The 23,320-nt window shown below is 44.7% G+C and overlaps 1 protein-coding gene across 5 annotated transcripts in view; it reads left to right on the forward strand.

Annotated features, from left to right (window-relative positions):
• Positions 1 to 1,424: 1,424 nt before the first annotated feature.
• LOC135378795 (merozoite surface protein CMZ-8-like) overlaps positions 1,425 to 23,320 on the forward strand; it is a 51,651-nt gene continuing 29,755 nt past the window's right edge. For 2 of the 5 annotated variants that reach the window (XR_010418576.1, XM_064611888.1), the window contains exons 1-5: positions 1,446 to 1,535; positions 2,546 to 2,603; positions 7,016 to 7,057; positions 16,253 to 16,294; positions 16,778 to 18,826. Coding sequence is in view for 2 of the 5 variants with exons in the window: in XM_064611889.1 (XP_064467959.1) it covers positions 1,508 to 1,535; positions 7,016 to 7,057; positions 16,253 to 16,294 (112 nt within the window). In the remaining 3 variants the exon portion in view is untranslated. Of the gene's footprint in view, positions 1,536 to 2,545; positions 2,604 to 7,015; positions 7,058 to 16,252; positions 16,518 to 16,777; positions 18,827 to 23,320 lie in introns of those variants that run through there. The other 3 variants (XM_064611889.1, XM_064611891.1, XR_010418575.1) reach the window with 2 other exon arrangements.

The following is a 23,320-nucleotide window of genomic DNA, read 5'->3' on the forward strand; positions in this document are numbered from 1 at the left end:
GAGGAGGCTTTTCGTCTCGTGTGAACGAAAGTCGCACATTTCCAGTGCCCCATTTTGCTGAGATGTCTGGTTTCTGAGCTGTCTGAGAGAGTCTGGTTTCTGCTTCTTCTGTCTGTATGAAGTTTGAGCTGATGTATGCAGGATGACCCTGGAGACCGCCATGCCCTTCCATGTGAAATGGATGAGCTGTGCCCCACTGCTTCGAAGAAGAGGAGTGGAAGATTCGCGTCCTTGTTGAGTCATAGCCTGGGCTATGGTTGAGCGTAGTGCAGCCATTCTGCGTTAAAGCTGTTGGTTATCATTCCTGGGTCCTTAATCTATATTTTTCGAGCCGAAACTCGCAAAGTGCAGCCTCAGTCATTGACGGAAGGAATGTAGGAAATAATGGTAGCGTAGTAATGGTTGTGGCTGTTTTCAGGGAAAACGAGAGCCGCGCATGCGCTGTGCATTCAGAGGAAAGTGGTCTTATGCTATGCAGGGTTGTAGAATACATAGCTAACATCTTCCTGCCATCCTCAAAATAAATTGTACAATATGAATCAACAATTTCGTCTAATGAATAACCTGTATGTTTTTTTTTCTTTGAAGCTCAAGCGGCCTTGCACAAAAGTATCAAGGTATTCGGCTGCAAATATACAGGGAGCGCTCTTACGGGATGCGAAAGGCGAGCGACATTTTGCACAGCCCGAAATGGGATATTTTCCCAATTTTTTCCCGCTGCTTACTTTTGTACCACGAAATGAAATTTTCCGCGGTGGGCTACACTCGACTAAAACTTTCCGAATCTGTCGAAAAAATGTTAGGTTGACTAAGCAATTTCCGGACTTTAATTCTTAAAACTAAATTTCCCATGGCGAAAAATTCATAAAAGTGTTCTCACACGATGGCAAACACTCTCTGAAGGCGAATAACGTTGACTCCATAGTTTTCCGAAGTGTAGATTTTTAATGTAATTTTTTGACACGTTATGTGAGACACCTTGTATAGTTACCTTTGCATAGCTGAAACGATGTCTGTGGTAGTGACGATCGAGCTGTTTGCCGTGGTCGGCCAAGCTCTTGGAAACAATGTCACGACTGTCACAGCGATGTATCGTTCTTCTTGGGACGACTTCACAGGGAACTGTGCCGACATTGAAAATATGTCAAGTAGCATAGATTTTATATGTGCTGCACCAATAATAACCCGCAAAACTGCAGTTACTTCAATGACTAGCCTTGAGATGCTCTCTAACTGTAATTGTGATGTCATGTTATTGCTACCTTAATCCATGTTACGATGGGCGCATTCTAATTCTCTCTAAAATTTTCTAGGTATTGCAGTAGTGTCCAATGTGTAAATTTCTGCAACCGTGGTTTCTGGAGGAGGACAATTTCAGGAGCGCGGACATAGAATGAGAAGGAGAAGAAGAAGGTTTTCTCGCGTTGCGGACTGTCGGCCATCTTTTCATTGCAGAAGAACAAGGAAGATTTCGTTCTAGAAATATCATCTCTTGTGTGACTTTTTCATGCAGAATCCCCTGTCTGACGATAACGGTAAGTGAATGCATTTGATATCATATAAGGTACAGTCATGCTGTCTTTAGCGGTAACCATTCAGTAAACGTTCATCAGGAAAACAAAATTCGGATGTAGTTCAGTATTGGGACCACTCGTTCTTAAAAATTAGTGAAAGCGTTAGGAAGGTAAATATTGCATAGAAGTGGAAGAAGGTCATATACCGAATCTAAAAATGTAAGAATTATAAAATTCTATGGACTACAAGTTTTTATATGCATTTCAAACACCCCATCTGATCCACCTTTAGCGCTGGGGAAACACGGGAATGCTAAGCCTAACGGATTCGTAACTTGCCATCTTGCAAAAGGTAGGGTCTTTGAATTGGTCTAAATCACCTCACTTTAGTGAGATTAGTCTAGGTTAGGTTCCACAGATTGGGGGTCTTGGGGAGCGCCTCCCCCCCCCTGGCCCGCACTAGGCGGTGCGGGCGTCGAGACTGTGCCTAGGGTTAGATCAGAAGGTCCTCAGTAAAGATGGCGGATCGCATTCAAGAAACGGGCGACAAAATTTAATTTTTATATCTTTCACTCAATATACGCATTCCTGTTTAATTTCGTTACTAATTAGAACTCCTCTTTCACCTAAAAGCGTTTGAATTTTGTGTTCATTCTTTTTCATTTAAAAAAATCAGTGGTCCCGATTCGGAACTATTCTGCAGGAAATGCTCGTCGGATACGTCAATTTTGCAGTTTGGTAATTGATAGTTGCATCGTTTGCTACGTTTTGTCAATGTCGAGGTATTGTGTCTCAACGCCCGACCTCGTCGCGGACTATTCACCCGTATTATCATTCCATATTAAGAAGGGGTATGCCCTCCGGCGGCCCCATGTATTCTCTATGGAAGAAACAGCGCGATTTTTCGCAGCTAATACTGAACCGATTTGGACAAAAATGGCCTTGTTCGGTAGCTTTTCGAATTTCTATTTCAATTTCAATTCCTAATTTCAACAATTCGCATTGAACACATCGAAACATTTCTTTTGCAGATGTTTTGAAAACCTTACGAAAGCTGCAAAGAGTTTGTGGCTTAGGTCTCTCACTTCTGTAAGTCCGTAGCGCGTTTACTGTAGCACATATGTGAAATGTAATCAGTGGCATTTTCGCGGATTTTTTTCTTGAATACTTTGGTGCCAGTGCCGTGTCTGTCCATGCCTGCAGTTGTTACCAATATTGAAAAAAAGAAAACTGAAGGCGTGTACGGCTCTGGTAATCGCGCCGTTTTGGCATCGTACAGTAGCGCTACATTGCTGGCCACAAGAGAACTAGGTATCATTCCGCGGAATGCAGTCACTGTTCTGGCACCCTGTCCCAGAATGGGTTTCCCCGGCAGAGGAAACGTGAAATTGAGGTCGTGAAACCTGCCGATTGACATCCGCGCTGGGTTGGTTGCAGCGAAATAATAAGGCGGCCTTGACAATAGAAAGAATAGGAGTCATAGACCAGGAAAACTGTAAAACACGTAGAAAGAATCGTGCAGTACGGGAACGCGAGGAACAGTGAGACGAAAAAGTTTGTCGCTTTTTATGTTTTTATAGGAAAGAAAACTTTGCGTTTGAAGCTCCACTGGCTATAGCCCAAATATTGTTTGATACTGATCGTACAATGCAAACGCTATTTCCTAAGAGATACTCCGAAAAATTTCAAAAATATCGATGGCTACCTCTTGCTACTGTGTAGAATTCATTCTCGATTAACACGTGAAGAAAAAGAAAAAGACTGTTTCCTAATTTGAAGAAATAGGGAGAGCCAATGATGACACTCCGTCGGCTGTGTTTCATCAGCTACCCACAACTACGTATACGTGTATATTTGCCTGACAGACCATTTTTTTTCTGCCCACACAATCAGATATTTTTTCTTTGTCTGTCAATTTTTTGCGGGGCCACTTTTTCCGAAAGCCCTCACAAGCGTATATCCACGAAAATGCTCTATGACATGAAAGTTGTAACGTGCCCGCGAACACTAGCGCAGCCTCTTCACTTGAAATGAACAGGGATCTCAGTCTACTGTCAGTTCGAGTAAGGAACTTTAACACTATTTTGAGGGGAAATATATTTATTACCGACAAACCACAAAGCAAACAAACAAACACGGAATGGTCATCCATACAAAAGGCCAGCAGCATTTGGCAGCGTTCTGGTTGCCACGGGATGTAATTATAACAAAGAGGTCGGGGAATATATATATACTAGATAAGAAAGAGAAGCAAACAACAGGAAAATAACACAAATGTCAGTTCAACGGGTTCTAGGACATCCCTGTGTAAGACATATCGGATCACGACATCTCGGCGTGGGCCATTTCGTTGCACGGGCATTTCGATGTACCGATGCACAGGGACATTTCGGCGCACCAACTTCTTGCTGCGCTTGTTGCGCACGGCGTATGCGCATACACAGCGCATTGTTGTGCACGGCTCATGTAACACATCACAACCAACCGGGTGGTGTTATCATTCGCTCTCCCGTTTTCCTGGAATTGCGACACCGTTTTTTTTTCTTTTTATGAATGAGTTAATGTCGAAAAGTAAAAGACCGAGTTATGGATAGACCATAAGAAGAGTTCCAAGAGGATTTCGGCGCAATAAGTAATTTAGAAATAAATCGTTGAAAAAATTGGTGTAGAAATTCAGTTTTTAGACTAACTTCTCGAAAACAAGCTCTTTCTGTATCCACAGTTGTAAAATCACTCCCGATACACAGAAGGATTGTGCCAAAAAGTGGTTGACAAGGGCACTAGATGTTATTTTAAAGGCATAAAAGGCATAGAACATTAATTCCAAATACCTGTCCTGAGCTCAACTATATAGGACTACCTCATGTAGTAACTTTTCGAACATACTTTTCATTTCTTGGCACCTTGTACCTCTCGATAGTACGCTCTTCAGAGTTTTCGGCCTTTTTTTCAGCCTACAGAGTTAGGTATGCAGCCTCACACACAAACATGTCGTCAGATTAATGTCCTAGATCAGCCTTTCATAAAGTGGTCGTAAGTTATATTATGAGTACGCGTGTTTAATCGATGAATAAGCCACACTTTTTTATCGATACACTGTAGTTCGCTTTGCGGAAACATTCAGTCTGTAAAATGTTCTAGTGTGAGAACTCAGTGCGAAAGAAAAATCAGCAGGTGAATATAAATAAACAGGTGCGAACAAAATATAACATTTGGACTGCGCTTTGTGGAGAAAGTCAGAAAAAGCGAAGATTACATAACCCCAAGAAGTCACCAGATGCAGTCCAGAAAGGTGCAAAAAGCAAGAATTCACGAGAGAACTGATGTTCTGAGGCTGGAACAACATAGAAGGGACAAATACATACAAAGCCTCAATTTGCCTAAGAAATTAACGATGAAAGATGAGAGTCACTGAAATGGTTAGCGAGCTGTAGGACTCGAACCCACATCTTCTGGATTGCCGGTCCAGGGCTCTACCAATTGAGCTAAGCTAACACGCCTTCTCAGCGACTTCCAGGGTGCGTCATCTGAAGGGACAAACCAGCCACTCTCTCTCACTCATCCTCCTTTCACTTTTACATTTTTGCTCACTCATACACACATTCATACGACGGGATCGACGCAAGCGGCAACTGTTGAACATGAGAGAACTGATGTTCTGAGGCTGGAGCAACATAGGAGGGACAAATACATACAAATCATCAATTTGCCTGAGAAATTAACGATGAAAGATGAAAGGTACTGAAAAGGTAAGCTAGCTGTAGGACTCGAACCCACATCTTCTGGATTGCCAGTCCAGGGCTCTACCAATTGAGCTAACCTTTTTAGTGACTGTCATCTTTCATCGTTAATTTCTTAGGCAAATTGAGGCTTTGTATGTATTTGTCCCTTCTATGTCGTTCCAGCCTCAGAACATTAGTTCTCTCATGTTCAACAGTTGCCGCCTGTGTCGATCCCGTCGTATGAATGTGTGTATGAGTGAGCAAAAATGTAAGAGTGAAAGGAGGATGAGTGAGAGAGAGTGGCTGGTTTGTCCATTCAGATGACGCGCCCTGGAAGTCGCTGAGAATGCGTGTTAGCTTAGCTCAATTGGTAGAGCCCTGGACCGGCAGTCCAGAAGATGTGGGTTCGAGTCCTACAGCTAGCTAACCTTTTCAGTTACTTTCATCTTTCATCAAGAATTCACCTTCGACGAGACCTCCTTCTTTCTTTACTTCTTTTTCTGTAGCTGAGTTGACCTTGGCAACCCAGACAAGGCGTGGGATTCCTGCATCTCAATAGTCAAGGAGGTCACACGCGTTTGTGGGACAATCCCGCGGAGGAGCGAATTATCTGTACCAAGGGTGATGGTTACAGCCATGGAGGAAAGAAACTAAGATGCCCTAAGTGCCTCTCTCAATGCAAGCGGGCGTGCTGTGACACGCGCATGGCATTGTGGTTAGTTGCCCACACACGTGATCCATAAACGTCACTGCAATACGTCATGAAACATGGCGTCATCCATGCCCCCGGCGTATCTTACCTGAATACACAGACGAGCCGCGGCCGAATAAGTTGCTTACGCTTTCATAACATATTTGGAGTTAGAAATGCCCGTTGAAATACAAAATAGATAAGCTCGGTATGGAAGCAATTGATCACTAAATCGCTAGAAGACGTACGCACGTCATCGTGACATTTTTTGGGTTATCTTCTGTTTTGCTGAACTTTTGCTGCGCAGAAAATGTTGAAACATCCCACAGCCTTCAAAGTATTGTTGCAAATGGACTCCTTGAAGGTAACAGTATTCATGAAGATGGGGTTTGCGAAACTTCCAAGCCTCCGCGCAGACCGCCATAACACCGAAAGATGTGGGGATCACGTGACCGGGCAACTAACTGGGCGTGGTATTGCCAGGAGCGACCGCTGAGGAGTCCCACAGCCCTCCATGCTTATAGCCCTTGCCCTAGTTTCTTACCTAAATAGTTGCATCTTTCACCTGGCAGAAACTTGTATGTTCGTGTGGCGCCAACTACACACGAAACAATCGTGCATCGGAGATAGCGCTTCAGTCGTATCACCTGCTAACTCAATCTAGTCACGAAAGCTTCAGCCTTCGGCGTGTACCCACGCAGGATTCATCGCTTCAGACTTCTACCTTGCGCATGACGGTTCGGAGCAAAAACATAAAACATAAAAACGAACAATTTGGCCATGCAGGCAATGTCACTGCAGGTCAAAGTGCAGATGCACTGCACGAACATAATGTCGAAGATAATGATGCCCAAGTTATTTTTCCCCAATGAAGATGCCCAAGTTATTTTCCCCCCATTGACAATAAACTTAAGGACGGGTCCTGCGGTAGTCATCATCACAAAAGATATTCAACTTCAATTCACCAGAAGCCTTCTCCAAGACCACGCTTTTTGCATTAAGGAGTTGATCGGCGAGACAAAAGCAACACAGGAACCGGCTCCTCGATGTGTCACTTTTAAAAGTAATTCTTTAAATTTCCTCTTTAGGACCCCAGATGGCAGCTGTGTCCGCTCCTTGTGATGCAGTGCGTAAGTAGCACAAGTTTGTCATGAACAGTAAATAACCTTCGCTAGGCTAATTAGCTGATGTGATGTAAGTGTGACATCGATGTAAAAATGGCTCAAAACGAACCATATCATACCAGCTAAACCTACAGTAGTTCGTTAAGTGAAAAAAAAAATGTAGGTAAGAGGTAAAAAAAGAGAAAGAGGTAAAAAATGAGGTAAGCGCTTATCGCTACAAACAAAGCTGGTAAACCCGTTTCTTGCCTATTCGCGATTCTTCCCATTTTCCTTTTTGGGGACGCTCATCCTCCGGTGTCATTTTTTTACCGTGCCATCCGGGATCACATGCCATAGCCCTTTGGACTTGAGGTAGACCGTAATCTTGTAGCGACAATTCGGAAAATTATCTTTCTCTAGTTTCTCTCATTGACTCACTGCCTGCGTCAGCCTTTCTGATGCGTTGGACCACTGGGGTCGCTAACTGATAGATAAGTCCCGTTACAGGGTTCCTGGGTTCATAACCCAAGCAGCACAATGCACTGAAAGTCGAGTGCAATAGGGGTGGACGGGTAGGTGGAAGGCCTTGAACAGACTCGTGAAACTAAAGAACATTGATAACACACATACCGTCCACCCCTATTGCACTCGACTTTCGGTACATTGTGCTGCTTGGGAACCATTGACAGCAGAGTTTCCGGAGCCAACACATAATCAAGAAACGATTGGCCATGGTGAACAATCAGTACGAAGTGTCTAGTGTCGTGTTCTTTATTTACAAATCCCATACAAAGCAATACAAAAAAGAACAAAGTCATGATAAGTAAGACTTCGCGTTTGTGTCTGTCCCTTCGTGTTCCCTAGTCTCGAGGGTTTTACATCATGCATCATCTTCACCAGCTCGCTTGCTTCCTAGCCATTTTTTTATTATGATAATTACGATGAGCACAACTGTGAATTGATACATGAGTGCGTACAACAGGGACATCTTTGTCCCTCTGAGCTAGAACGGTGCTGCCGCTGCCTCTGGCGTTTTCGACTTCTCCATGGCCCTTACTAGGTCCACAGGCCAACGGCTTGACGTCACTTAACTGTAGAGTTACGAATTGTCGTACCATTTCTGTAAGGGTATCTACAAAGCGGTCCGCGATAATGACTGTGATTAGATTGTGATACGTGTTGCTTCCATTCCTTTTGCGTACGCAGCTACTTAGCGTCAAGCCTTCACCAATAGTCGGACCACATCTCGTCCTTTGTTTTGACGGGTTCCGTGGAGACACTTCTGTACGCTCCAGACGGTAATCAGAGTTCGGCGGGCACTGTTTCTTTTATAGGCTGATAGTCACTGAGTTCGTCTGTGCCCCATTTGGAATAGAGATGTCCTACACTCTTGGCTATGAGCGCCATATTAGGTGACTCTGCACTGCAAGCATAAGATGGACTGGCTGGTGGAAATCCACCGCTATGCCACTGAAGATACGGAAACATGACACGTGACTTCTACACTATTTCCGTATCTTCGCGTCGCACACGACTTTGCACACGTCTGTCACTTGGCGCGACTTAAAGGTACTCTCGTGTCCGTCCCGAACGCTTCCAAAACTATTGCCCCGTTTTACACATATCTCATCACCGAGAGTAACGCCGAAAGTCCAACGGAAATTACATGAGTTGTTTCTGTACAATTAATGTAACGTACATCAATAGGAGATGCAAGATGTTGAGAACAGGAAAAGGTCAGGAAATCTAGCCGATATTTGTTTGTGTCAGTTTCTGTGACCACCATTAGTGAGTTTTAGTATATCGTACACTATCGCCTTTCGGTACGCAAGGGATAGCGTTGGTGGTTCTGCTCACGCGCAAGACATCAACGTAGCTTTGCGCAGTATAATGTGTGGAACCACCACGCTATCCCTTACAGTACGCAAATGTGATAGCGTACGATATACTAAAACTCACTATTGTTGTTTTCGATTGCGTTACATTACCGTTTCGGTTCTCCGTTCCGCCCCATACCCCTCGTTTTTCCTGTTTTTCCGTCTTCTTCTTTTTAATGTCATTATAACCCACAAGTTGGAGAATCGTGACCGTCTGTCTGTCGGATGGATGTGTGAAGCCTACTGTTGAGACATAGGATGTTATATATGAGATGTAGATCGTAGATTTAGGTAGCAGGTAGAGTAGTAGATAGTTTGCGGAAAGGAGTAATGTAGTGGTGATAGTGATAGGTGATAATTACTTCTTAGTGATAACTGGTGATTAATGATGAATCATAAGTAGCGATGACAGTGATTAAAGCTGGTGATAGTGATTAGTGGTAACTTGTTATAATGCGTTACCATTAGAACCCCCAAGTTGGAAAATCGTGACTGTCTGTCTGTCGTACGAATGTGTGAAGCCTCGAGCTCAAACAAGCCTCGAGTAAAGCTCACTAGCTTGATCTGAAGACCAATCAGCAACTTCACTGTAAAAACTGTAAGGTAGTCCCTTTGAAACGCCGAGGTGCACAATAGCAAAACAACCTTACGGTGCCAATAAGTTACCCACAGATGGACCACAGGAGCCACCAACCCCAACCTACCTCGAGGAATAGTTCAGCGCTCCTCTGTGAGTCGAGTGTGTTCTCCTCGCAGCGGGTGATCCCATGATCAGTCCCGTCACTATACACTGTGCTTGTCCGTCGCTGGTCACCGTTGCTGACGCTCCACTCACCCCATGAAGCCGGCCGACGTTTCGCTAATCGACGTACAACCTGTCCTCGTCGAGTGGTTTACCTTCTTGTCAATGTCTGGACAGGACCATTCAGTTTCCTGGACACTCCACTATACCCCCCACAACTCAACAGCGCGTTCTGCTCGCCTTTCGGAAAGGTTCCAGTTGCATGTTCGTTGAACGAAAACTGACTCTCGATCAAGACGTCGATTTGCGAAGTACAGGGTATCAATATTTTCGCGCAATGTTGCCATAAACTCTGCGGGCTGAAGGCGTTGTCCAGGTTCCAGAGATTCAGATGCCGGAATCTCCCCTCGAGCTGCCTCGCAATTGTCGTGCGTGAACTTATTTAGACAAACAGCAGCCTCTGCTTACAACATCCTCGCTCCAATTCGAGCACTCTGACTAAACAGCAATTACTCACCTAATTCGCTAAACAAAAGTCGATGTGGGCGGGACATCACGATCACAAGCCCGTGTTCGTAACCATACGAACCTTTCTCGTGCAAGCGGAGCGGGAGCCTAGTTTTTCCTTCACAAAAAGTACACAGGTCGTATGTTCTGATTCCGTGTGACCTCATCGACAATGCCAAGTCATCCGCCGTGTTAGCACATCCAATGTGGATGTCATAGCGCTTGGAATGGGAGCTCTCGATAGATGAGATTGCAAGGGTTCGATGTATCAGCTGTGTGAATGTCTTACGGCGGTGGATGAAGCAGCACAGTGGATGGGAGAACTCGCGCGACCAATTTTTGTGCACCCGCATTGTCCCCTCACGCGTTGCAGGCTAAACATCGTGCTCCGGTTGTTGCAGTAGAATATATTTTAGCTCAGTCGCTTATTCTGACTACGATTAGTTTCCTTAAAAGCGAAATGAAACCAAAAGGAAACTAGAAGGAAGTCAATGATTATGGCATGCCAAGCCCCGAACATGGATATCCTTTGCGCTCCTTTTGGAATGTAGTCCCGAATAAAATGTGCATTTATAACGCGACGGTGTTCAAAATGCATGAAATAGCAGGTACACGTTAATCGTTAAAGAGTAACATTCAGTAAATAGTCAAATGTCTGGTGACGTACATGCACATCACTAGTCCCTTTGGCACGTCTGGTATTCTTCAGAATACAAGACGCACACCAAACGCTTGCACGTTGAATTGGTTCGGGTAGGTACGGTGGATTCACGACGATGTTATCAACGTTCTACTAACACTCACTATGAATATCCACTTTATTGCAAGGCCAACATTTGATCTTGAAAAATCACGTAGCCGGTTCCACCAGTGAGTGATGCGTAGATGACCTTACACGATGAGTATCAAGGCACCACGGATGATGTAACACGGTGGGTACTTTAGCAAAGCGGAGCATCAGCTAGAACGTGATGGGGAAGTCAAGTTGATGGAATAGCACATAGCTCCGTGAATGAGACTGCAAGAAATTATATATGTGAGCACAAGGAATGAGATGGCTCGGTGAATGAGGTGTCCACAACCGGAATGTCATCTTCCGTGCTTTCATCATGCGTCCGATGAAGCGTTAAAACAAAACAGACGGGGAAGACAGTAGTGAATGCCCTCACGGGAGGGCCTACACACTGGCGAGGAAGTATCAGTTTCAGGACAAAGTTGTAATTGCCGTGTATAGGACACCGGTTTAATAGCAATACTTGTGAGGAATATGCAAAAATCTAATGAACACGCAAGGTGTTCTTTTTCTCTTCTTGGCCGTTCGTTTACTATGAGGTCAACGAATCTGCGTAGATCTCGTAGTTTTACCGGAAAAATTCAGTAAGTGATTTAAAAACAAAAACGAACAGTAGAACTAATATATTGCTACAGGTCATATTTCTATTTGATATTCAGCATGGTTCACCTCGGGTATGTTACAGTTGTCTATTGAGCACGGCTTTCATGATCTGTGTTTCAGTGGTTATGCAGCAGGGCTGAAGTTTCAGCGTAGCCAGTCAGCAGGAGTTGTCTGGGCACGCTTCGGTTGTGGTTCGGTGGGCCTCTCAGAAGGCTTGGGCAGCGCTTCACTGAGCCTTGGTGTAGGGCTTAGCTGGCGACTAGCCAAGTGGCCTTACATTGGAAAATGTTCATTATCGTAGACAACCTTCAATTGTCCTATTCGGTATTCATGATCTGCGCTAGGTTTAAGTGGGCTACACAGCAGCTCTTACCTCGGATTGTCTCAATAGTCTAGAGAGTAGGACTTTCTGGGAAGCGTTTCAATGAGATAGTCAGCAGGCCTGGCCTATGCAGGCAGGACAGACTTTGAAGTTGACGACAAAGAAGGCATTGCCTAAACACTATTTCAGTTGATTAGAGAATATTGCTTACCGGGGCCAATATTTTAGAACGCTATTCAACACGGCTTACTTAGCCGATGTTTCAGAGGACTTGACTTTAGCGAGTGCCTGGGAAGTGTTTGCGGTGCTCAGCAGCGCTCCCTTCGGGCTGACCCTCGCAACATCTCATTGGTCTATTCAGCAGGGCTGCCATCGGAAATGTACCGGTAATGCAGACAGAAGGACTTCCTAAGCTAGTATTCAGTTTCAGAAGGAATGACCTGTGTAGAGTTTCAGTGGTCTTCGCAGTACGAACTATTTTGGTAATGTTTCAGTGGGCTTGACAGGATGTCTTACTTGCGCAATGTTTGACCAGCACAGATTTAACAGAGTAGGATGAACTGCCAAAAAGAAATTCAGCCGCGCGCGCCCACTTTGACAATGTTTGAGTGTGTGATTGAGCAGAATTTAGCAGGATAAACCTTAAAGGGGCAATAGTGCCAGGCTTACTTGGGTGCACTGTTAAGTGGACTACTCGGCACAAGTAACGTAGATAAAGTAGCGGTGGGTCAACCTGCATATTGAAGTCAATTGTCACAGGGGATGAGACTATGGTGCTCTACTATGATCCCCTTTCGAAAAAGGAGTCGATGGAATGGCGCAAACCAGGAGAAGCACCCCCAAGAAAAGCCAAGGTCACACAATCCACAAAGAAGATCATGGCAACAATATTTTGGGATTGTCACAGGATCCTCCTCATCGACTTCAAAGAGAGGAACACCATAGTGAATGCGACTTATTATGCTTCACTCCTGCACCGACTGCAAGACACCATCAAGGAAAAGAGGCGCGGCACGTTGAGTCGAGGTGTCGGCTTGCTCCAGGACAATGCCCCTGTCCACACGGCTTCTGTTGCCAAGGCTGCACTGAAGGAGTGCGGCTTCGAAGAAACCACCGCCCACCCTACAGTCCAGACTTGGCACCGAGTGACTACTTCCTGTTCTCAAACTTGAAGGGGATCTCAGAGGACGGAGATTTCAAAACTATAGTGAGGTGCAAGAGCCAGTTTTCCAGCATTTTGCGGACAAAACTTCGGACTATTTTTTCAAGGGTATAAGAATGCTGGTTGAAAGGTGTCAAAAGTGCATCGAAGTTAAGGGTGACTATGTCGAAAAGTGATACACTTGTTTCGTCACTATGACTATTAAAAGTTGGTCGGGCCCGAAACTTATGGAACCACCCTCTTATAGCGCTGATCAGTTCGATCACAGTGGACATCTTGCTCTCAGTGTGGCAGAGTCTTGATTTCGTTCAGTCTGGAAGATAAAATATGAGCCCTCCAAAAGTTTGTGACTGCCCATAGCGCAACCTCGCACACGGGTGACCGGACTGAATGCACTCTTCCATACAACAAAGGGCTTGCAATTGGGATGACTCATCCTTACGGACGCTGAACTGGAAGGAATGCGAGGAAGCCTTCAGTAACCTCTGGCCGAGGTCACTCCCTTTGGGACAATTTGAGGCATGAGAATAACAGAGGCCTTGTTCGCGTCCAAATGGTTGTGGGACATGAAAAAATTACTGATAAAGTGCATGGGTGGGTGGCAGGTCGGACCTACGGTCTCTGTGAATGTGTTACACCTCCAAAAGTATTATAATGCATGTGCTACATTGATTTTGTGCAGTATAATACAGATATGAATACAAATGAGTATTATAATACATAACACAAATACTCAAACGTATTACAGTAATAGTAGTATGATACAAAGTACTACTTTTACTGCCCACAATTGCTTGGGGCCAAGGTTCACAGAGGGGTGCGTCTGAGCAAGTCATCAGAGTCACGAGACATGCTGTAGCACTCCCGTGAGGCTCGTGCATAGGACATCAGCGTTTGAGCCACGTGACTCGCGAAAACATGGGGATGCGTCACAGCCGGCGTACTGCGGGACGAATGAGGCAACAACATGTCACAGGCGTACAACAACCAACGACAACGCCCTCTTACGTAGAGACTGTTTTCGTGACCTGACGAAACGTGACGTCACTGCACGAACCTCATTAGCCGAACGTTGCCCACTGTGGCACGGTTGGACACGACGAACGATGACGAACGACACATCGTCATAAAAATGTCCCACGTTCGCCGTCCTTGTTTTTATGCAGCGCAATGACTGCTCCGTGATGACAGCAGGGTGACATGTCTTGATAGTGTGGAGTCTTCCGAAAACGTCACCTTTGATTTGGTTTCTAGAACAAGCTGTAGGTGTCGACTCGACCGCCAAAATAGTGAGGATAAGATAAAGCCCGAAGCGTTCGGAGTACATGGAGTTCGGACGCCGTACGTACTTCTTCCTGTTGTAATTACGGTACCGAAAGCATGGTGTGGTTCTGTTCGGTACCGCAGCCTAACCACATGAAAACGTCGAGTTAGACATGACCAGGGGCATCAGACAGAGACTGGATGTCCGCACCCCTAGTCGCAGATGTGTTATGGCTTACCACACTATCTACGCAGCAGACCACAGGCTAGTTCTCCAGCCCATTTTGGTGTCGTGGGGAACGAGCAGGCCGACAGCGCCGCAGAAGCAGCACTCTCGAAACGGACAGGTATTGTTCTGCTGAGAGGAGACCGCCGTTCAATTATCCGACGCCTAGTGACATCCCTAGCTTCCCGCCAATGGGCAACCGACATTCTCCCCCCCCCCCCCCTATGTTGAGCAGAGTTGATCCAACGCTCGCTTTCCGCATGCCACGAAACACCTCTCCTCAAGATGCTGCATTAATCCACCGAATGCGCCTCGATGTGGCCTTTACAGCTCAGTGGCGTTGCCGCTTCAGACAAGTTGACTCTCCTACCTGCTGCCACTGTGGTGTGCTTGATGATCTGGAGCACATTCTTCTTCACTGCTCCCACTACCAACCTTCCCGAACCACACTCTCCGAGTCTCTTCGTCAGCTGGACTCTCGCCCCTTCTCCCCATCGAAATTGCTTGGTCCCTGGCCTAATCCAGCCCAGCAACGCTCTGCACTCAAAGCTCTTCTGACATTTCTGGACACCATCGGACTTCGATCGCTATTGTGACGGAGCTCGTTATTTTATTCCCCACATTCCCACCAGCAACGGGGTAGAGTATCGCCTGTGGCGATGAACCTCCCTACTCTCCAAAGCCAAAATAAAGTTGTTATTGTTGACTGGATGTTTCCAGGGTGAGGTGGCTGCTGTTTAGGCAGCACAAGTTCAGTTGTGGGAATACTAGCAGAAACAGGTTGCACGTTCGGTGTCTTGGTAAGGCTTCGCCATCTCACACACGGACACACACACACACACACACACACACACATAGAAACATACGGCTTTTCCATTTTGACACACCTAATGCTAACGCATTAAAAAATAGAAGAAACGACATAATAGATGACCAGAAGCTAAGACATATAATTTATTGGATCAGCAGTTTTGGTATCAAAGCCGCATATCTCAATATGGCGTCATATTCCTTCTGAACTTATACTTCTCACAAATCGAACTTGCTCATGTTGAAACGGATCCCATAGTTGCATTTCACACTCAAGTCCACTCTGACGACCCCATACGATCTCGGGTGTGCCAACAGTACCCAACGACGGTGCCCGTGACTGGCAATATTATTCATTGATTGTGTGAGGTGTAGATAAAGTGCTCCGACAGCAACGTTATACGCTCTATTGCGCAAGGATGAACACTGCCTTGCGGTAGAAGAGGTTATCACGGGCTTTGATAGTACACTAGATAAAAATGTACAAAGCACGATGAATACAAGACGGCAAGTGCGTTATGTTTGATGTACGCGGAGTGTGAAGCGTCCACATTAGTGTAAAAACTATGGTGTCGCTGTAATTGTGGTTGTACCTGTCATGTCTGTTTTGGGCATGTGGACTTTGGGCGAGGAGACTTTCGTTTGGAAATCACTTCCTTTCCACATTTCGCTGTTTCCCAGCCGGTTTACTATCCACTCTCTGCATGATTCCTATGGCGCACGCGCCGGTCTCTTCACGAAATTTGCCAAGCTCGACTACCAGGGGAATGTCGTGGTTTGCGCTTACACACTGATGACATCGTATTGCTGCTGAGCAAAGAACTAGGCAATGCTCTGATATCACACATTGGGCACAGGTCGCTTATTCGTATGGATCCCGTCTTCTGGCAGATACTGATGTGTTGTTTCCCTTTCAGAGCCATCAAGTGCTCGTGCATCAGAGGCGGGGACTCCCTTGGGTACGTGGAAGCTCCTTTGCATGATTAAGTGATTCTATCGAGGACATACTAAAGGTGGTGACAAGCAAGTGCGTGGGGAGAAGCAATATCTATTGATATATTGTCGGGCGATAATTTAACGTAAAAAATTGCACATGCAGCAAACAAGTTGAAGGGGCGGATACGCATACGCACCACGACTTTCGCCATCAGCTGTGTGTGAATAAATGTTTAGTGTATCTTATTCTGCAAATAGTTTATCATCATACGATGTCTGTCGGTCAATACGCTCGTGCCTTCGATATGGACGTTCTAAAATGTCTCTGCGTCCAGATTTCGAACGGTAGCTCCAGCGGAAATTGAGATACATCGCGTGAGAATTTGTACGTGATACAGGAGTAAATTTTCTATCGTTATCGTTCAACGTCAGGAAGTCATCTGTAAACCGCTTGACGGCAAAGTTTTCGTGGATGTTACAGAAAGCGGTTTGTCGTTTACAATTAGCGTAGCACGTCAATGGCAGTCAACGAGGCCGGATCCAGGGGCATTTCCAATCTGTGTACCAAGGTTCATCTACATGGCGCCACAACCGAGCAAGAAATGGTAGTTCAACATTTTGGGATTTTCCGTTGGGAACGCATGAATTACACTTTGCTGGGGTCACGTGACGCGTGTTTCTTCTTTCCTTTTGTTTCGGCCGACCAGGACACCAGGACGTCTCGAGTGGGTATGTCCTTAAAAGCTGACGCTGTAAAATGCCAGTAAACCCCAGATAGTCAGACCCGCAAATCGTTATTTGGACGAAGTGCATAACCATTAGAGCAAATCCCCTTCGGTACATTGAACAACAACACGCATTTTACAGTCTCGAGAAGGTAAATATAGATGAGGTTCTAGTTCCTGAGTGCTTTGAAAGGATTATTCGATCTCTTCAATTGCTTTACCCACTCTGAGAAACTGTCCCCTAAACATACCCAGTCTCTAATGAAACATAAATTATGATACCGACGACAGGCTACATTGTGCCCTTCCCGAAACAACTTGTGCTAAAGAAAGTATGACGTAGATGCGGCCAAGCTGGTGAAGAAGCTGTGCTGGTTTGAGCTGCTGTGTCGTGCTTGTTCTTCTGTATCGTCCACCTTTTAGGCTTCCTTAAGGCGGAACACCATGTGCTGTTGCTACACGACCAACTGATATGACACCATCATGTTATTGGAAGCCCTGCCCAGCGAGGGATTTCAGCTTACCAGGGTCGATTAATTATTTATTAATTCTCAAGCAGCACACAATATTGGGCCCATATTGGCTGGTCATTGGCGATACGGGTGCAATATGGGACCCGTTTCGCCAGGATTTTCCAAATATTGGCTGGCAAACATTGGCAAATATTGGCAAACTGGGCAATATGGGCCCCATATTGCCCAGATTGAGCCAATATTGGGAAAATCCTGGCGATATGGGCCCCATATTGCCCGCGTACGCCCCATATTGACTGAAAATACAGAAAATGGTACGTACCCGTGTTGCACAAATGCCCAAGCAGCACGGCAAGATTGAACGTTGAAGCGTGTGAAATACCCAATTCAGGACATCGTTACATCCAACAACTTCCCGCAGATGATACACATTGTTCGAAACAGTCAACGTACTTGGCAATCCTAATGTAACTTTCGCTTGAATTCGACAACTCAACATTCCACGTTCTGGAAATAGCCGCCATCTTCCTTCGCGATGCCAATGCCAATGGGTCGAGCCGACTGAGAGCGAGCGGGTTGTTTGAGCGAAATCACGCGTCCTACAGCTAATGCGCATGCGCGACAGCTCGAACGGACGTTTCATAGGGCTAAAATATCGCTGGTTGCTGTAATGATAATGCCATTGCGACAGGTCAAGTAAAAAACACAATGTCTAATAGGAAGGGATGGCTCTTTTGTAAAATTAGGTGCTTTCAAGTTGCTGCAAGCAGTGTGAATTGCTCTGGCGTATGTCCGTCACCGTCACGAAACTGTTCCGCGCCTTTGTAGTCTCGGAGCGGGTTCGAAATTTTTAGTTCACAGAATATTGCGATGCCACTGAAGGCATCTGAGGGATCTTTGGCATTGGCAGTTCCGTGAGACAGCTTGTGTCGTTCAGCAAGGCGGGCGTAGTTCTTCGTTTTTTTTTTTGCTTTTTTTTTGGCGATGCGATGATATTTTGTAATCATGTGCAACGTGGATTAACTAGATCCGCAGAAATAAAAAAGCAAAAATCAGAGAAAAGTATTATCAGAGGAGGCACAGTAAGCGGGTTTCGCCGCCGCGAAAATAGTGTCGCCGCTGGCATTTCCCGCCAAATTCCGGCTATTTACTTTCCATTGGCTCCGGTTCCCCACGTGACCTTTCTCGATCATGATTGGCTGAGGCTCATTTAACCGGTGGATTCTCCCGCGTTCGTTTCTCCGAGGCGCCGACCCGTCTGACCGTTGTGTAGCTGCGTCTACGTATGTGAGGAGACGGTGATTTCGTTTCGTGGATTTCGAAGATGTTCGAGCCATGGACGAACGCCTGATGAAAGGTAAGCAGACAAACGTATGATGCATTTCAGTGATCAGACGTTTAATACTGTCGCCTAACTGTGTGTATGGAGGTACGCCTTGTCCCGTTTTACATCACTTTCTACCGGTTATCACTCATGATCTGTTAGATGATTATGCGTGGCGTTACTTGTTGCGTTTTGTTGCGCTATTTGAATGTCTTATGTTTAATACACTGTTTTGCATGAAAAGGAAAACAGCATGCATCGCGTACGCCGGGCTCCTCGAATTTTGTCATTAGGCGCGTAACGATAGCGTGTCTTACATAGCGTATTCAGCCAATTAACGTTGCCTGTGCTCGGGTTTATCATATCATTAACAGGTTCCTCTTTTTTTAATTGAGACGCCGACAGCTGTTCGTGGCCTTGCGATTCGCGAGCATGTGGCCCCTGTCACCTGAAAATTCTACAGTTTATTTATTTATTTGTTTATTTATGATACCCTCAGGGCTTTGAGCATTACAGAGGGGAGGGGCGTATGTAACAATAAGTTCAAATATAAGAGGATGCATACAGAAGACACAAAACAATGAAAAATTAGACAAAAAAAAGGGAAAAAATAATCACTATGTGGCGTTCAGATGATCACAAAGAGCATTCTTAAATAATGAAGGGGCAGTAATGGATGAAATAGAGCCGGGAAGGCGGTTCCACTCGAGTGAGGTTTTGGGCAGAAATGACTGAAAGTATACGTTAGTAGTGCAAAAGGGAATGCCAACCTTCTGTGCATTGTCCAGCCGTGAAGAGATATGTGACGGACAAGAAATTAAAGAGTGTCGGAGGATATCGTTATGATAAAAAAAAAATTGTGAAATAGACAAAGACGAGTAACATTGCGTCGAACTGAGAGATGAGATAGGTTAAGACTAGCTTTCATGGAGGTAACACTGGCTGTCCTGGCATAATTACCGAGAATGAACCGTGCTGCGCGGTTTTGTACACTTTCCACTTGCGCAATGAGTGTCGCTTGTCCCGGGTCCCACACAGAAGCAGCATATTCGAGCTTCGGAAGCACGAGGGTTCGGTATAACATGAGTTTTAGATTTAGTGGACCAAGGCTGTAATTACGGCGGATGTACCCTAGAGTGCGTGTGGCGTTTTTGGTTATGTACTCGATGTGTGGTTTCCAGGATAGGTTAGAAGATATGAAAATGCCAAGATATTTATATGTAGAAACACGTTCCAATGCAGTGTTATTAATCATGTATGTATGACAAGGTTCGTTGTTGCGGCATATTCTCATGTGCTTACACTTTCCGAGGTTTAGTTCCATGTGCCACGTGGAGCACCATGTTAGTAGCGTATCGAGGTCTTTTTGTAATAAGTCAGAGTCAGAAGCGGTAGTTACTTTTCGATAGATAACACAATCGTCGGCGTAGAGACGAACAGAAGAGGAGAAGAGGTTAGGAAGGTCGTTGATATAGATAAGAAAAAGTAAGGGGCCGAGAACGGAGCCTTGCGGTACACCAGATAAGACAGAAGCTACGTTTGAATTCCCATTGTTAGTAACGACATACTGCAAGCGATCAGATAAGAAAGAGTGAATCCAGGCTATAACATTTTTGTCAACATTAAGTCTTGTTAATTTCAGAAGTAAATGCCTGTGCGCGACTTTGTCAAATGCTTTAGATAGATCAATGAATATGCAGTCTGTGCAGGACCCGCGATCAAGGGCCTGATGAAGGTCATCTAGGAAAGAGACGAGTTGGGTTTCGCAAGAGAAATTTTTCCTAAATCCATGTTGACTATGGTGAAAAAACGAGTTAAATTCAAGGTGCTGGACTAAGTGAGAGTAAATTATATGTTCCATTATTTTACAGGGAATGCTAGTTAAAGAAATGGGGCGATAGTTACTTGCGCAGTGTCTATCACCAGATTTAAAGAAGGGAACCACCTTCGCGATAGACCAATCATGAGGAATGCAACCAGACTCTAGCGACTGCATAAAAATGTGAGTTAGAAATAATGCCGAACATGTGGCAGTGTTTTTCAAAAACTTAGTATTAATATCATCATGCCCAAAACTAGCAGATAGTTTCAGAGTATCAATTATCTTAATAATACCATAGGTATCAATAAGTATAGGATCCATAGTAATGTAATTGTGAACACTCAATTCGGAAAGGTTGTCGGAAGTAACAGAGGAAAAAGCGCTAACAAATGCATCGTTCAATACATTAGCACACTGTGATGGGGGTATTACAACACCGCCTGGAGTACGTAATGTGATTTCTGTGTTATTCTTTCGATTTACAAAGTTCCAAAACTGCTTAGGGTTCCGTTTTAGCATTTCGGGTAAAGTGTTCTTAAAATAGTTATTCTTGGCATCATGAAGCTCTAGCCTGTATGCTTTCAGGGCGTTATAATAGGCGTCCAAACTCGACGGGCTAGGAGATAGCTTCGAGCGACGAAATAGCCGTTTCTTCCTATTTAGAAGCCTTCTTAGCGTTTTGTTGAACCAAGGCGTTTGAGAATGAGTGGAAATGGTTATTTGTGGGATATATTTATCGATGAGCTGCATCACCTTGCTCTTGAACAGGTGCCAGTTACTTTCAACCGAACGGAGTGGAAAGTCAGCTAAATAAAAATTAAGGTATTCATAAAGCTCATCATTTATAGCAGTAAAGTTAGCATTTTTATAGTCCCTAATTATCTTTTTGTCCTTACCACGACCGACTGATGTATTAATGCAATAATGAAGTATAGAGTGATCACTCGAAGTTGGAAAGCCTATCAACAAGATCGGGTGTTGAAGTTAACAGCAAGTCTAGTATGTTGGAAGATGATTGGGTTACTCTAGTAGGACTTGTAACTAACTGTGAAAGGTTAAAGGTGTTACACATTTCTATGAAGGTAGCACATTCATGGGATGCTGACATAACGTGTGTGTCATGGGCTTGCCAATTGATGGAAGGGTAGTTAAAGTCACCCATAAGAAATATAGGCAAATGGGGAAATCGTGCCACAACCAGATTAAGTGCATCATGTAACTGAGATAAGAAGATATTTCCACATGAAGGCGGCCTGTAACATACACCAATTATCATTCTCCTGTGTTTACAATCCGCACTCACCCAGATCATTTCTAAAGGTGAGTTAATATCAATCAGCTGAGAGCTAATATGATTAGATACCGCAATAAGGACACCGCCTCCGGTTCTTTGACCTCAGTCGTTGCGATAAATGTTATATAACTTGTTGCAGTGAAATAATTCCTTGTTGCATATTTTGGATGATAGCCAGGTTTCGGTTAGAATGACGAAGTCTGCATCACACGAGTCCATAATCGAGCATAATTCATCTCGATGTCTAGTAATGCTCCGAATATTAGTGTAGAGAATAGAAATTTGTAAATGCGATGAGTTCTGCTTAATTAAGCGTGATTGCTATGGCTGATCGTGAGAGGAATTGTCAAAGACAGGACATGATTGAGCATTATTATCGGGACAATCATTCTGCGCTGCAGGAGTGTTTGAGGCTCCAAATCCACCTGAATGTCTTGTTTGAAATTCCCTAACACTATCAGTAGGTGGATCGTAAACGAAACACTTGTCCTTAACATAAAGCTTATTATAGCGAACTTTGAATGGTGTATCCAAAGCCTTCCCGTATTCAATTAATTTCTTCCGAGCAATACGCGTAGACAGTGAGAAATCGGGAGCAACTGACACAGCATTTACGTTAGATTTAGGTTTCGTTTGGAGTATAAGATCACGTGTCTTAAAAGATGTGAACTTCACAATTATAGGGCGATTCCCGCTATTTCTATAGGAGCCTATTCTATGTGCACGTTCTATAGTGTCGCTTCCTATCTTTAACCCGAACATGTCATCAATGGCGCCTAGAACTTTCTTCTCGGATTCCTCCCATCTTTCACCGTCGACGTCTGTGATGCCATGAAAGATTAAATTGTTTCGCCTTGATCTGTCCTCCTGATCAGTTAAGCTTACGCGAATTAATTCATTTTCGGCTCTGAGTCTTTTTATTTCCGACTTTAGGGTGTCGACTTCAGAAGCTTTCGATTCGACAATTTCGAGTCGTGTGCTGATATTAGAAATCTTTTCTATAATATCGTTTTGTGTATCTTGTACTGATTTAACAGCCGCAAGAAGGTCTGTCTGTCCTTTTTCAAGTGACGCTGAACGTGTCTCAAGGACTGCAGAACGAGAGTTAAGTTCTTGTAGCACCTGTAAAATTGTATCAAGCTGCTTTGCTTGCGTGTCCGACTTTGGGGGTCCCGGATTTTGCTCGACGTCGCCGGACAGAAGAAGTAGACGTTTAAAGGCACCATAGTCATTCAGAGCTAGTTGGCAAAGATACTTAGTATACAGAAGATAACACACTACTGTGCGGAAACAAAGCGGGCACTGCAGATCCAGAAGCCATCTGTTGCTAGTTTTATGTTTGGATAATGAAATATCATTTCTCACCTGCATAAACAGGAGAATTGGATTAACAGTAGTCCACATTTCGGAT

Source organism: Ornithodoros turicata, chromosome 1 (assembly GCF_037126465.1).
Source record: "Ornithodoros turicata isolate Travis chromosome 1, ASM3712646v1, whole genome shotgun sequence".
NCBI classification, from domain to species: domain Eukaryota; kingdom Metazoa; phylum Arthropoda; class Arachnida; order Ixodida; family Argasidae; genus Ornithodoros; species Ornithodoros turicata.